The sequence below is a fragment of the Condylostylus longicornis genome, unplaced genomic scaffold, assembly GCF_029603195.1.
Source record: "Condylostylus longicornis isolate FDR11 unplaced genomic scaffold, ASM2960319v2 ptg000018l, whole genome shotgun sequence".
Taxonomy (NCBI): Eukaryota; Metazoa; Arthropoda; class Insecta; order Diptera; family Dolichopodidae; genus Condylostylus; species Condylostylus longicornis.
The window spans coordinates 13749474-13766631 of NW_026577987.1; the positions used below are offsets into that span (position 1 = coordinate 13749474).

A 17158-nucleotide genomic window follows, 5' to 3' on the forward strand; every position below is an offset into this window, starting at 1 on the left:
ACATACATATGTACATCTTATACAGGTGGATATGTATTTGAATTTTTTCCTTGGTATCCTTGAAATTAAATACTGTGGACAAATAAAATGTTTTAAAAATTTTGACTGATATAATGAGTGGTTGAACGAGCAAAGTTATGGTTGACTAGGTTGATCGGTAAAAATTTAATCGTATTTGTTCGTACAATGTTATATAAAAAATGGATTTAATCAGTTAATGGATTGTGGTGCAAGAAAAATGATTAAATTTTAGTTTTTTCTTATTTTTGTTTTATTTTATATTTACATACATAAATCTAAATTCGAATACTATTATGTCATTTTTGTCTTTCCAATATGTTTAAAATATAACTCTACTCAAATTATAATAAGAATTTAACTGTCAAAATTTATTACATATTATAGGTAGTAAAGCCATCAAACTATGTCAATGAAATTGATTCCTTGTGATTCGTGAAGTGTCACATAAAATAACTGCATGTACAGCGCTGCACCTAAAGCGCTAATAAAAATTCATCGGTGAAAAATATGGCTTCATTATCGAAGGCGCAATTTAAGATGTGACAAGGGTATGTATAACATTTTGTCAAAGGGATCAAAATTAATGCATTCAGAACAGGGATGCGCTTGGTTTTCAATTAGACTTTTTAAATTGTTTAAGGTTTTAAAAATCTTTGTAAAGTTGTCAAAGTTTTCCAAAAATAAGGTTATGATTTTGTCAAAAAAGCTTGACAAACATATGAAGTTGATAAAGAGACTTAAAATGTTGTACACCTTTGCTTGACGTAATTGACATGAATAAACACAATGAAGATACAGAAATAAAAACAGATTTAAAAATTTATGGAGATTATTGCACCTCTGTGTCAGGATGTATTGCGAAGTATTTTCAATATTATTTTAATTTAAAAAATAGAGAAAATTGTTTTTAGTCAATAACTTTAAAGCTCGACGAAAATTATTTTTGTGCAAAAACATGTCATCATTCTTTTAAACATGCCTTTTAAAATTCATTCAAAAAATTTTAAAGCATGAATAAAAAAAACAAGCCCTGTTTCTGTTGAAAAAATGCAAAGTTGAATAAGAAAAAAAAATTGTTACGTTTTGAGATTAAAAATAAATATAATAATTATCTGTTTGGGCGACCTCTGGTATTCATGCTAAAACGAAAATATCTGTCATATCATAGAAATAAATATAATGTGTAAATTTCACTAAAATAAAATGTCACTTTACAATTCGAGTATCGAATAACTTCAAACATAACCTTAAATTTAAAAATGTCAAGTCAAATTTATTTTATGAAAATATAAAACAAAAAGTCAAAACAAAGAGAAGAAAAATTTTGTGTGGTAGAAAAATAAATTTGGAAATTCCATAAAATTATACATATATATTTACAATATAGTATTTTATATAGTATATAGTAAATAAAAAAAATTAAAAGATTTTTTTTACTGAAGTTTAAAAATAATTTTTAATCTTGAAAATATGGCATCCGATGTAGTAATGGCACAAGATAGTGTCGATGTACCGGCTGTACCAAATCAATTAGAGCAATTTACGATTTTAGCAAAATCAGCTAAAGGTGCTGCTTGCTTAGAGTTAATTAAACAAGTTTTAGAAGCCCCTGGAATTCATGTTTTTGGAGAATTGCTTGCAATGCCAAATATTGCAGAGGTAATGAATGATAATGGAAGTATTATACATAACTATTTTTATTTATAGCTAGCAAATGGTCCAAATGCAAAATATTGGAATACATTAAATTTGTTTGCCTATGGAACATATAAACAATATACAAAAAATCCTAAGGATTATCTGGAATTAACACCAGTAATGAAGAAAAAATTGCAACATTTAACTATAGTTACAATGGCAGTTCATACTAAGTGTATTCCATATAATCAGCTATTAGAAGAATTAGAAATAAAAAATGTTCGTGATCTAGAAGATTTAATTATTGAAGCTATTTATTCTGGTAAGATTATAATGTTGTTTACTAAAACTATATTAGAAGTGTACAATTTTCTATATTGCCCGCAATTTAAAATGTCTGTCATTTTTGGTAAAAGAACAACACAAAACAAAAAAAAAAACAACACAATGACTATTATTATAATTTCTACAAAAATAAAACTTAGCACATCAGTTAAACTTAATCACTATTGATAAAAATTCAAGCTAGTTTAAGTCTCAATTAGTACAGACACTTCTCAAATTACCCATGAAACTTAAAAAATTCAATACCTATATAAGTGGGTTATTTATTAAAAGAATTTCTAGTCTAATACATACACTTAACCAAGACAAAATAAATTAGGCATATGATATCGATAATTTTTTATTTGACAGGGTGGGTAGTACATACCTATCTACTTAATTAAATATAAAATTGGTATTTGGACCACAATAAGTATGATGTTAACACAATAGAATCAGATAGCTTGAAACATTTTTTTATTTAATAAATCGAAATATTTTTTAAAGGCTTTAAATTTTATATTTGAAATTTGAAAGTAAGATTGTGTGTAATTGTTTATTTAAACTAGAATTTTTCTGGTATTTACCGTCTTTGAATTGTTCTTTGATAAATACAAAAAAGCTTAGTATTGGAATATTATTTAAGGTTTTAAAACAATCAATCAACGATCCACAACTTTCTATTCATATGGTTTTAATACTCTATTTAAGTGTTTCCATCTAAATTCACTTGAATACAAAAAGACATCTAAAAATTGAGTATGAATTTCACTATTTCATTCAATCAAAATTTAAAGGACGGTTTCCAGATTTAATATTATTTTCTTTGAGTGGATTTAAAATTAATTAAATATTTGTCTTATTACTTATTGAGCTAGTATGTAGTTTTTCAGCTGGTAACTTCAAAACTTAATTCAATTAAAGTTTTAATAATTTACTAAATCGTTGTAACAAAAAAATTGAAAATGCTTAATTTTTTTATAAATTATATTTGAATATAATACCCGTGTATTTACGATTCAGTTTTGCAAAAACTTAACAACTACTTCATTAATTTAAAAATATGTTACTGAAATATTATAAAAACTTGTTGAATATCAATCTAAAAATAATTTCTTTGATATTGGATCGAAATCTTAATTGAAACTAGCCGGATGGTTCACGGAAAAGTAGTTTTTTATCACATCTATTTGCATATTTTTGTAAAATGTGTGGGCTTCATTATTTTATAAGTTATGAAGTAATCAAACGTTTTTTTCCTGAGGGGGGGTGGGGTGAAATTAAAATATGTTGAAAATTTACTTGTCTCGGAAATTGATTTTTGAACCAATGGCAATCTCTTTAAATTGGATTTTAAAGAGAAATCAACTATTAGATTAATGTATAAAGTTTTATCTAATCAATAAATCATCTAAATTGAAATTTTTTCTTAAACTGTTCTAATTACTAAAGATTTTGAAATCACGCATTCATTAAGGTACATATTTGGTCAAGCAAATATGTTAAATATGGTCAAAGTTACTTAAAAAATTTTCTAAATATTAAAAATCTTTAAAAAATTACATATATAAATATATTTTTATGGATTTTATTATTAAAATATTTAATTTCAATCATAAAAGAGAAAAATCCTATCAAGTTGATACAATTTTCAGTTTTAATAAATTAACTTAAAAATTCTTTTAAAATAATATATTTATTTCCATATAAAATACAGTGGAACTTCTGAAATTTCTATACGTATTTATTACAATACAATTTGAGGAAACTATTTTGATAATTAACTATTTAGATTTTGTTTAGATGAAAAAAAGATTTAGTTTCATTTTTCGAAAATTGTATTATTTTTTCAGATAACTAATTACTATATTTTAATGTTATTTATAGTTCTTATTATAATTAGGATTTAAATATCATTGCAACCAAAATACTCAACGTTCTTAAGTACAATAATAATAAAATTAGTGTAGAATTACTATATACTACTATTGCTAAGATTTTAAAGTTGTATAAAATAGAATTTGCGCGCAATTTAAAAGCAGTTATTCCACGTAATTTATAAGTCCTTGCTTGTTTTTTAATTTAATAGTGGGTGAAATCTATTTTAATGTTTTTAATACCATACACGTAGCAAAAATTTACAAATGATTGGTTTACACATAATCACAGTTTGTAATGCAAATGGTTTACACCTAATCCTATTGGAAATGAATTCAAAACAGTTAATAATTTTAAAAAGTAAAAATTTACTTTGATAGCAATTATAGTTTTAGGGTGAGTCAATTTGATTTAGATTTTACTGTATTCATTTTTTTGTTTATAATTATAAAAGTTAAAATTTAATTTGAAACTTTCTTTGTATAATATAAAAAATGTGATATTTACGGTTGCATTTCCATTCACATACTCTTAGTTTTACATACATATGTTGATGCACATACATTTTAGTAATTTTCTCAATTAAAATTTGGTAGTTATAGTTTCTTAATAGTTGTTTATATACAACTCAGACCCAATAAAGGGTCTGAAAATATTAAATTTTATACATTTACTAGTGTATAATAAAATTTTCATGAATACAACATTTGTCTGCTTTTACAAGTGTTGTATATTTTGATATATTTTTAATTTTTTAATATTTTTTTTTTTATTTTTCCCTTTCATCTATACTTATATCCTACAAGGATATTATTTAAGTTAAAATAAATGGGAAAATGTTGATTTTTCAAATATATTTTTGCACTTTTGTTGAATGTCTTGTTCTATTTTTTCTTGTTTTTTTTTTTCGTTTTTCTCTTTGTTTTCAAAGAAAAAAGATTTTTAAAAGAATATCTTTTGTAAAAAATATACTTACATTTTTGTTTATACATATATGTATGTACATATGAAATTATATGAATATTTTATTTAAATTTTTTTTTTGTTATTCAAGTAATTTTCTAGTTTAATTTAAAAAATGTACATTTTATTTTACTTTTGTGTGCATTTTTTAAGGCCGTTCTACAATTTTTTCTTGAGTATTTAATTTAATTTACTAAAATTGTTTTTAGTTGTATTTGATTTTTATATTTTGTTTTTTTTGTTTCTGTTTTAGTATCGCAATAGCATTAGTACATTGGATTAAAATTTGCAATATTATCCTTTAAGAATGCTGCAAATACAAATACAAATTATATCCAGAAAATTAATATTTAATTCAGGCTTGGTTCTGACTGGTTCGGTATCCTACGCGGTTTGTAAAAAGTGCCCCGACCCCCCTATTTTTACATGTTATTATTAATTTTTTTATTATTAAATTAATTATGTACAATTATTATTGGTACATGTTATGAAAGTTTTTTCGCTGTAAATAGAAAGGGAAAATTTTTTGAAAACATTTAATGGAAAAAATTAGAAAAATTTTTATTTTTCACAATTTTTTAGTTTTTAAGTTTTCAATATCATTCCTGTTTTGCAAATGCCGACGCCCATTGTAAATGCTTACTGCATACATATATAATAGATCTGGCCCTGATTTAACTTGTAATTCCAATTAAAAATATGTATGCACTCAGCAATATTTTAAAATAAAAAAGTTTTCAACAATTTCCATTATAATAATATAATTTTAAATATGAATTCCTTTATTTATAGTATGTGCATTATAAAAGATCCAAGTTCTATAAGTTTTTTTTAAATTTAATATAATATTAAATCAAAAAAAGATTTGAATATTTTTAAAAATGCCTTATAATAATTTTTAAAATAATTAATAAATATAGAAGCACTTATCACAAATTAACAATTCAACAAATATACAAAATTAAATTTCTCAAAATCAATAATTTTAAATGTACAATTCTTGAAAATCTATATAAGCTTTTATTTTATTATAAAGAATTTCATTTCTCTATATTAATTTTATTATACTATATTATATTAGTTTTGTTTTTAAATTAAAATAAAAGGATTCAATTTAAAATAATGTTATAAAAATTTTATGTTTTCGTTTTGTTCTACAATAATTTTTTTCTTCGTACTCGTACATAATATAGAACACTATTATTAATAATAAAAACATTACAATTTAAATAATATATGTACATATTTAAAGAGAATAGAATAAATTTATATTCGATTATAAGTAAATTTCTGTCTCCTCTTTATCAAATAAACATTTTATATTTTATTTAATTTTCAAGTGTTAATGACAAACTTCAATTAAAATTCTGTTGAAAAATTAATTTTGTTTAGTTTTCATAAGAATTCAATTTCCGTTTAGTTTGTATCAATTACTTTTGAAAATAACCAGTTATTAAAGTTTTTTGTTTTTCATTTTTAAAATTTAATGAGGAAAGTTAAAATTGAATGCAATGTATTTCTCTACAGTTCCGATTAAAGTAGAAGAATAAATCTTTACGAGTACATAATATAGTTTGTAATATTGCTGTAAGAACAAAAGGTGATTGTTATGCTTAAAATAAATAGTCATGTTAAACACCATAAAGTTAATTAAGAGAAATTTGTACATACATAATATAATAAAGCTGATTACAAGTAATTCTGATTAATGAAATTATCATTAAAGTTGATAAATTGTATTTATCAACTACAACTACCTACATTGGTATTTATCAACTACCTACATTATAAGATTTTTTATTCTAAGATGAAAACATGGTACATATTTTGAATTAGAATTTTCATTGATATGGATTAACCATATCACTATTCCTTGAATTCCTAAAACAAAATAAACTTTTTAAAGCAAAAGGTGAAAATAAATTTAACCATGTTCATTAGTCAACAAAACTATTATAAATTATATACATATATGTATGTATAAATTAAAAATAAATCATGAGCTTTTAACTAAATAAAATTTTATTTGGAAATTAAAAAAAAAGGAGAGCATTTGAAAAATAATTTTTAAATAATTTTGATATTTAATTTTTTGAGTTTAGACACAATAAATTAGTTTTTGTAACATTTTATTTAAAAATATTGAGTTGGGCTCATGAATTTTTATGGAAATTTTTAAATAAACAATTAGAAAACATGCACTTTTTTTAAACTCTCTTCTAAGTACGTGGTTATATTAGTGGCATTCTGAGTAAAAACAAGTTAATGGTTTGTTTTTATACCCGTACGAACGTATGTTCGAAGGGTATACTAAATTTGCCTTACCGTTTGTAACGCTAAGAAATAACGGTCTTAGATGTAGACTCAAGTGTATGTTTTTGATCAGCGTCAAATTCTGAGTTGATTTGGCTTTGTCTGTCCGCCCGTCCGTCCGTCCCAACGATAACTCAAAAAGTGATTGAGCTAAGTTCACCAAATTTTCATAAATAATTTATTGTAGTAAGTGCCAGAACCCTATTTAAATTGGACATGATCGGAGTACCGGTTCGGGTAGCTGCCATACAACTTCAAAATTTATTTGGCTATATCTCAGAAACTATAAAAGTTGTGGTATTGAAATTTCACACAAACGAATAAATTAGTGGGGCCAATGTGCTTGATAAAATTCGTTAAAATTTCTGGGCTCCTTCTGGTAGCTCCCATACAACTTCAGTAGTAGTTTGGCACACACACTATTTTGAAAAGCACAGTACTGAAATTTTGCATAAATTAATATGGCAATACGGCAACTTAAAATTATAGTCTGTTCCATAGTCAGCTATGACATATTTATTCGCACATAGGATAAGAAATTCGTACGGGTATCACAGAGTTGAAAAGGTCAACTCTATTTTTTTTTCTGAAATTCACATAAATATTTATAGTGCAATTTAAATATTACGGCTAAAACAACATATATGTACTTAATATAGAGTAACAAAAGTTTTAAAAGCTGAAATTTTAACATTCTGTTATATTCATGTAAGTGGTTAAATTATAATTATTAAAAAAAAATCGGTGTCAAAGTAGAAATTAATAAAAATTTCTTGTTGAATCATTAGGAATTAAAACTGATACATAATTTTTTTTATTGAATCAATTAGTTTTTGATTTTAATAGCTATAATTATTTTTAATTTTCTGTGGCTATTATGAATTATTAAAAAATTGCAAATTTTGATGATAATCTCTAACATACATAGATTTTTTGAAAATTTAACTTTAAAAATTATTTATACATAAATTATGTATTTAATTATGTTCATTCCTAGAGGACTCTAGAGAAAATCACTGTTAAAAATATTAAGAAAAGTCTTATTCGTGTATATTTTAATAATATTAAACAGTGTAGAAAACGTTTAAATTTTACAAACACATAGTTTGAAATTTTCTCGTATAAATTAATTAATTTCTTATTTATGAAAATTAATTTGTTTTACAGTTTAAACATTTTTATTCTCTTTGGTTTTACTTTATCTTCTATTTGAATAACGTAAAAAATGTGTCCAGAAGAGAAAGTTTGATTTTAGTCAGGATGTCCGAGTATAAAAAAAAAGTAAAAACAAAAGAGCAAAATATTTTTTCCAAGAAAAAGAGAAATTTTTTAATAACTTTTATCATGTACTTTTCCTATTTTTCTACATTTTGTGTTTTCTTGGTTTTAAAAAAAAAAGTTTACATGTCATGAAAAGTTTATCCACTATAGATGCTTCAGAAAAGGGACATAAAAAAACTTAATTTTGTTTTTTGTTTAACATCTCATTTTAAAACGTGCCACGGTAACTGTATTTCAACAAGAAAATTTAATCATAGTTAAAAAACTAATAAAAAAATTTTTTGCCGTTTAAAATTTCCAATTAAATTATTCTGGTTAAGTATTAGGAGATAACTATTTTACAGTGATTAATGCTTTTAATGCTACTAATTAGAGAAATGCGGTAATTTTCATAAGTACTTGGGAACCTATGTATAAACGCACATAATGTACGTATGAGTAAATTAATAATAATTAGGATTTTTTTAATTAGGAAAAAACACGAAATATTCGATAATTCAAATATACACTTAAAGTTCTAACTTAAATCTTAAAAATAATTTTGCATCATTACAGACCTTCTTTAGTATATAACTAGTTTACATTTTCACATTTTTAATGTCTGACATTTTCCTATTTGATTTTTTCCAAACTTAAAATCTTTTTGCGGTTTCATTTGAAAGTTTTGTTTTCTAGTAAAGATCTATTAAACCTGCTACATTTGAAGATTTTGTAATTTGGATTTATTGAATATGCTATTTCTTATATTAAGATCTAAATTAGAAGTGAATTTTCGAAAATCTACATAATTTAAAGACTTGAAAATGGTGAAACCTTGAGGTGATGAGCAACTTATACTTGCTTATTATTGAGAACTTTATAAATAAAAAGACGTCCATGTAGGTCTTTACCTAAGAATTTTAAACATGTTTCTGTGAATCAGACTAAGTAAAAGATCAGTTTTTTGATTAATATAACCAAAGACAATATCAAGTTCGAAGTTATGGACTTTATGATTTTACTTTGTGATTTATTTTTAAAACGTTATCTGCGCAGGTATTGATCAACCTTTCAATATAAGATCATAGAAAAACTTTTTTAACCATTTGGTTTGTTTTTGAGATACCCATTTGTCTAATCTTCAACACGCACATACATATGCATGCACGTAGTTGCGAAATTTCTTGTCTATTACTCATTTAATATCATCTAATTAAACTCAAAACCGTTCTTGATTTGAAATTTATTTTTATTTTGTACAGAAGTTGAAATTCCATGAAAACTTGTTCTACGATATTTTTGGTTTTATTCTAATCAAAATAGCTTTCATTGATTAATAAGCAGTTATTAATCCATATAATTTCCATATTCACTTTTATGTAGGCTGACTCTTTTAGCTCAGAAACCATCAATATTATTTGTTTATTTAAAAAACAAAAACAGCAATGATGAGTGATTAAATAATTTTTAAAATTTTATTCAGACAAAAAAATGTGTTAATATTAAAAATAAAGCAAATTTGGGAATACGTATAAGTATAAAATAAAATAAAAAAACAAATACAAAAATTATTCAATGATTTCCATAAAATCTAAGCAATTTTATTCAGTAGCTGCAGTAGCATTAGTTTCAACTGATTCTACAGTAGCTGTAGCTGCCTTATTTTGACGAACAATTTCAGCCCTTTTTTCATGTTCACGAATTTTCTCAATTTTCTTTTGAATTTCTCTTTCGCGATTCTGTTCAGCTGTTGTTAATTTTGTTTCAATAATTTTAGATTGTTCTTCAGTTTTTTGTGCTACAATTTCTTCAATTTGATTTTTTACTTCAGCTATTTTAATTGTATTGTGTTCTTTAAGACGATCCAACATTTTTTTCTTATTTTCTTCACGAAGTGTTTCTGCGATTTTTAATTTTTCTTCAATAGCTGCCTTTTCATTTTCTTTTTGTTGTTCAAATGAATTACGAGTTTTTTCAATTTCTAATGAATGAATTTTTAATTTTTCTTTAATACTAGTTATAATTTCTTCACGTTTTTCAGTATGTTTTTCCAATTTGGTTACTAGAGCTTCTTTTGATTGTATTATAAATTCTTGATTTAATTCATCCTTTTTACGTGATGCTTCTTCAATTTTTGCTAATTTATTCGATAAATCAGCCATTTTTTTTGCTTCCAATGATATCCGGCGTTCTTCAGCTGCTTTTAATTTTTGTTCAATTTCTTCAGCAGAAACATTTTTAACTGGTGTAGTTGGTCTTACTGGCAATTTAACATCAGTTGTTGCAGGATTTGATAATATAACTTCAAAACTAAGACCACCCTTTGATTTTCCTTCAGAACGAATTTCAGGAACTTGTTCAATATTTTCTTTTGTTTCAGAAGCCATCTTAATTCCAATTAAAAACTAAAAAAATTTTTGAGCGAAACTCTCGTATTAAATGCACTTTTAAAATAAAATCTTTCTCTTAATTTGATTGCTTTTTAAACAGTTTTTTTATGTAATTAAAAATTTAATTTAAATATTTTTCAAGCAATTTTATTTTATATTATTCCTGATTAAAACTTTTTAAGATCACTGCTGGCTGACTAATAATAAATAATTCAAATTGAAACTGAAAAGAAATTTTTTTTCTAAATCGTCTTTATTCTATGTGTTTGTGTTTAATTGGACTTTTGTTGTTTTCGTTTTTTTTTGCCGCAATTGCGAATTGAGAAATTTAGCGACAAGGCTCTGTGTAAACACATTCATAACACACATGCAGGCAAGGAGAAAAATTACAATACATTTATTGCTACTTTTTTTGCACTCAAATTTAGTCTCAATGTTTTGAAAGATTCGGTTATTTGTTTTGTTTTCTTTTTATTAATTTAAATTCGCAATTCAACCGCCTTTCTGAAATTCAAAAAAAATCCACACCAGTTTCAAATAGATTTAATACAATGTACGAAAGTTGTAATTTCTCTGTCACAATTTTAATGAACTTTTAAAACTTCCTTTTCTAAATATGAAAATTATGCTATTGTTCAAATTCAGAGTTAAAACCTTTGTTCTGATCTGAATTTCATAGTTTATTAAGTTGCTTCTGCCCACATAAAAAAGTTTATAAAGGTCATCACTCTCTTGCTTTTATAAATAATTGTTTACATACACAAACACAATGCATATTGAATTTAGCATTGCCATACTTAAAATACTTGCATAGTTTTTGCAGTTTGTATCAAATTTGTTTTGTCAGTTTTAGCATCGATGAAAAGTAACTTTTTAAAGTAGTATTAAAACAACCGAAATCAAAAATAATTTTGAAGAAATTTAGCATTTAGTTAAAATAGTGCGGTAGTTTTTTGACCAATACGTTTTAATATCGTGTCAGGTTTGATAAAGACATTCATAGCATATGTAAAAATCAAATTTAATGTAAATCTTATTGTATTAAAAATATTGTAAATATTTCGATACTGTGTTTATAGTTTATAGTGATATACAGATGACAATTTTTGTAATTATGCAGTAGAACAACTTTTTTTGAGTGGCGCTATTTAAAATTAAAAAAACTCAATTCTCAATAGTAAAAAATGTAGCTCGTTGTGCAATTACAAAAATGAAAATTAACCTAATTTTAAATTCTTTGCTTGCAAAATTTTCTAATTTTTTTTTTGGACTTGTAACTTGAATTATATATTAAAGATTTTAATTATATTAAAAAATAAATAGAAAATTGCAAAAAGACCAAAGCCAAAATCATGTTATGAATGCAAATATATAATTATAAAATTGGAAAATTTAAATACATGCAAGGTAAACTTTGTGAAAATAGTGCGAGAAATGGTTAATATAGTAGAATCTTTTACATTTTGCGGTTGGTTTGGCAATACTACTAGCAGATAATGTGAAATGAAATGAACAGTAAATAAGATATGGCCATAAGAGGGAGTTATATTAAAGTAAAAAAAATTATTACTCATTCTCTTTAACTCGTTTTAAAATAGTGTTATCAGGCTGTATTTAGCAATTCTAAATACATAAATTGAAATGTTGAATATAAATAATATTGCAATTAAATATTGCATATTAGCATGTGGTACTAAAAAATTTTAATTTTATATTTGTATTAGTTAAGTTAATTGTTTATATTAATGAATTTATTAAAAATGTTTGTGTTGAGGATTTATTGAAAAAAAAAATAGTTTCTAATTACATATTTGTATTTTCACAAATACTTAAAATGTGAATCATCTGTAAAAGTGATTGTATGGTAATAAATTATTTGATTAAAATGTGCCAGTGCATTTTCCTACTGCATTCGAATATTACGTAATATCATGGCAACACATTATGAATCTAATAAGTATATCACAAATTTGAAAGTTTTGTGATTGCTTTTATCTACATTCAATGTATTTTTCAACTAAAATTTTTTAGATTAAAATAAAGTGTAATAATGTACTGGACTGATCATAGCAGATCTTATACTCTCTTACTGTATGGTAACATTGACAAAAATAAAAAAAAATGTAACTCAATTATTTTTTAGTTTTTCTAAAGCTGATCTTTATGTAGAATGAGTATGAAACAAAAAATGAGTACTAAAGCAATAAGAAAAATAAATGACAATCAACAACAACAAAACGGCATTGAATTGTTAACAGTGCAAAAGATAAAGAAGGAAAGTAAATGCGAATAACGTTGATGTTCGAAGAGAGTGTAAATAAAGGCAAAGAAATCTCCTTAAAAGGAGTAATAAAGTAGTAGTGATCAAAATAAAACGATTAAAATTTTCTGCAATTCACAATGGTTTGTAAAAAATTTGTGAGAAGTTAATAATATGGTGCAATTGTACCTAGATTTAATAATATGGTCCAATTGTACTTAACATGATTTAATGATGTATAATGAAAAATTTTAGATTCTTATAAATATTGAACTACACATACATATGTAAATGTATTACAATTTCTTAAATAATGAAATTTAATTTTCTTTTATAAATATATGTACATATAATATATAAACATGCACATAGAATATGTATACATGTACATATGTATGTACATAGCTGGAATGTAAATTCCAAAAATTTTAAAAAGTTTATACCTTAAAATTCATTAATGAAAACTAATTGTGAAAACTGAAATTAGACACCGAAATTGATTAAAACCGAGAATATGAGCTCAACCTAAAAATACAGATTTTTTAGTTTCATTTAACAAATTAATATCTTTTGCCTTATAAGTTCAAATTTATAACTATAAAGCATGGATAATGTTCCTATATATTATGATGTTGACATAAGCTATTATGTATTATAAGAAAACTAAAAATAAAAATTTTTTTTAATTCTTACAGATATTATTCACGGAAAGTTAGATCAAAAAAATTGTCAACTGGAAATTGATTCAGCTTTGGGTCGTGATATACGTACTGAAGATATTGCTCTAATTTGGAAAGTTCTAAAAGAATGGTCTCAATCATGTGACTCGGTATTAGGCTGTATTGAGGAGCAAATTAATCGAGCCAATTCTGAAAAGGCAAGAAGAACTAAACACAAAGAGCAAATCGAACAAGAGGTTAGCACATTATTGATTTATTAGATGGTATTTTAATATGATTTTAATTTTAATTTATTTTTAGATAATAAATGTTAAAAAAGCTCTCAAGACTCAATTGACTGACGCTGATGAAGCTATGACATCTGATCAAAGAGAAACTACTCCTGGTCAAGAATGTCGCAAAAAATCATGTAAATCAAAATCTGGTCGTCCAATTGGTAAATCATGGTTTAAGCCATTTACATAAATTTTTTTTTTTCATTTATTTGTAAGAAAGGAAAATCCTTATTACTTTTCTAATTTGAAATAAATTCTAAGAGTATGATGCTAAATTAAAATTTTCTTCAGAACTATAAAAATGGAAAAATGAATTCTTAATAAAAATACTTATATTCAAATAATAAAGTTTATTTAATATTATTATAGTTTGAAAAAGGGTAATTAAACATGTATGTTCATATTCCAGTTTGATTTTATTTCTAGGTCCATGCGTACGATAGGTATATTAACTTAAAAAATTTCAATATTTTATAGGTAAGACCAAACCGAAGTTCTAAATAATAAGCAGTTTTGATTTTATATAAACTAATTATAAGTACAATTCATTATTGAATTTGTATCAATATTGTAAAAGTTAAACTTATAAACCAATATAAGTATTTTCTTACATTATAGCACTCCAAATTAAATTTGAATGCATATTTAAAATTTAATCTCCCTCGGAAGACACAACATTCAATTATTTTGGAAATTATCATGAACATGTTTTCTATTTTCTTATTTTTGAATTGGAAATATTTTACCTTAATTTTGTTATTTTATTTGATTTTATTTCTATTTATTTTAACCAAATTTAAATAAATATTGTTGATTTTAATGAACGATATACGAGTAATAAAAGTACAATATAATTAAAGTTTTTTTTAGCTCAAAATGGTGTAAAACTGTTTGCTAACCCAACTCCTTTATTTTTTAGTTATAAATTTAGTATTATTAACATTTCCAAATTTAAATATTGTTATACTTAGTCATACATGAATTCATAATATGTTATGTAATATATTTCATAAATAAACTATTTTTCAAATAAGTTATTGATATTTTGCATTCGTTAATTGCATAAATCTATGTTATCCATTTTGTAATAGCATAAATTTTCCAGTAGCATGCATATACGTTTATATTATATGTACAAATTTCAACATATGTATATGTATAGTACAGTGTACAGAATATTCACATATTATGTTAGTAAATTTCCTCTTTTATATTTGAATTTAAATTTGATTTCCGTATACCGGAAATTGTGATTTGTTTTACTTTGATATGCGAATTTGTCGGGAAGTTATGTATGTACATATATAATACGAAAACAAATTACTTTGTCTATTCAATTCCTTTAATGTTATACGATAGTCTGTAATTATTTAAAGTTTAAAGTTAAATTTGTTTTTTAATTGGAATTTTTAAAGAAATCAAATTTATTTTTGTTTAAATTTGAAAATTTCAAAAAGACTAGCTACTCGTTTCTAAGATAATTAAATATGGATGCATGATAATTTTGCTTTGATGTTTTTTATGACAAAAAGTTATTCAAAATAGTTTTGCTTTTGAAACATTTGTTCTGAAACATTTTTTTCTAGCGTATGAATACGATACAGCACTGTGAATCTGTATAACTTAAAAACTTTAATTGCAATTTAAAAATTAGTGAAGAATATTGAAATTAAAAGTTGTAACAAATAAATTAACAATTTAATTCCTATTAAGCTGAAGCAAGAATGTATTTAAAGATTTTATTATTTTTAATTTTTTGACAAAATTATTTTGTTTTTATGTTTTAATTATTTAATACACATATTAATAATAACACTTCCTTCGTAGAAAAATTAATGTTATAAATTCTGTGATTAAAGCTTTCCAACTTGTAGAAGAGAACTTTTAAAAAAAGTGAGTGGTATAGTTCAGAGTTTTACATGTAACATGAAAATATTTACCAAAAATAATTAAATTTAAGTATATGTTCTTTAAGAATCAAAAGATGAACCAAATTTTTCAACGTATTAAAAATTAATATTTGAATTTAAAAAAATTAAAGCCATTAAAATGACTAAGTGCTTTATAGTTAGTAACACTAACTCTCTACATTTAACTGAGCAAAATTTTGTTTTAATATTTATTTTCATAAAAAATTTAAGGACTCTATTTGTAAAGTTTCCATAACATCGTTCGAAAAGTCTTGTTTATTTCTTACTAAGCAGCTTAACAATTAAAAAAAGTAAGTAAATAAAATAAATAGAAGTGCTATTATTGTAAATGATTATTTTTTTTTTCGATATCAATTTGATAAGTTTTCATTTTAATGTTTGTATAGGGTGTTGATTGCAAATGTAATTTTCATAACTTTACAGTAATTATAAAAGACAAAGGGGTAAGTTACAGGAAACTATGTATGTATTTTCAAAGATAAGAGATGATACTGCCAAGTCAGCTTTCCAAATTAATATCTTTATATAATGAATAATTTTATTTTTAGATATCAACTAAACTAACGTCTCTGCACTGAATAATATCCCAACAAATCAAGTGCGTTTTACATAAGATTAAACATTATGGTGGAAAATAAATAATGGAGGAATTTTTGTACTCTAGTATGAAAAACGAATTAAAATAATTATTTAATTCTAAACTTATTGTTAAGGAGAATGGAGTGGCAATGTGCAAGAGCAATGAACTGGGAAATAATACTTGATTTTTCAAAGCAAAACACATCCTGAAGAATTTTTAGAAATTCTTTGATTCTTTGCTTTTGTAAAAAATTTCGGCATCAAAAATTATCAAAATATAAGTAATTATTGAGAAAATTCTCTTAATTTTTTAAACGATTTCAAATTTTTTTAAGAGAAACTTTCATCACATTCTAGCAATTTTGAAACACCTTGAAAAACTCTATATACCTTTATCTTATTGAGAAAATATTTATCATTGTATCATTATCTTTTAAGTAACTATTTTGTTTAACATATATATATATATGAATGTGCGTATTTTAAATATGTATATGTATATAAATTTTATATTTTTGCGTAACTTTATGCCCATATCTAAACAGAATTCTTCATCTTATCAAATCTTCATATAAAATACATTATTTGCATAATATATACTTATGTACATACATTTCGTACGATTCACTATACATAAGTACATTGT

General features: G+C 23.8%; 2 protein-coding genes across 2 annotated transcripts; one reads left to right on the plus strand and one right to left on the minus strand.

Moving 5' to 3' along the window:
- Positions 1-1314: 1314 nt before the first annotated feature.
- On the plus strand, positions 1315-14235 carry LOC129606276 (COP9 signalosome complex subunit 7). The gene is made up of 4 exons (XM_055516508.1): positions 1315-1680; positions 1729-1981; positions 13743-13963; positions 14028-14235. Exons 1-4 carry the CDS (start codon positions 1492-1494, stop codon positions 14190-14192), a joined length of 828 nt encoding a protein of 275 aa, XP_055372483.1. The 5' UTR covers positions 1315-1491; the 3' UTR covers positions 14193-14235.
- LOC129606277 (stathmin-1-A-like) lies at positions 9844-11347 on the minus strand. Its single transcript, XM_055516509.1, has one exon. It carries the CDS (start codon positions 10782-10784, stop codon positions 9999-10001), a length of 786 nt encoding a protein of 261 aa, XP_055372484.1. The 5' UTR covers positions 10785-11347; the 3' UTR covers positions 9844-9998.
- Positions 14236-17158: the final 2923 nt, after the last annotated feature.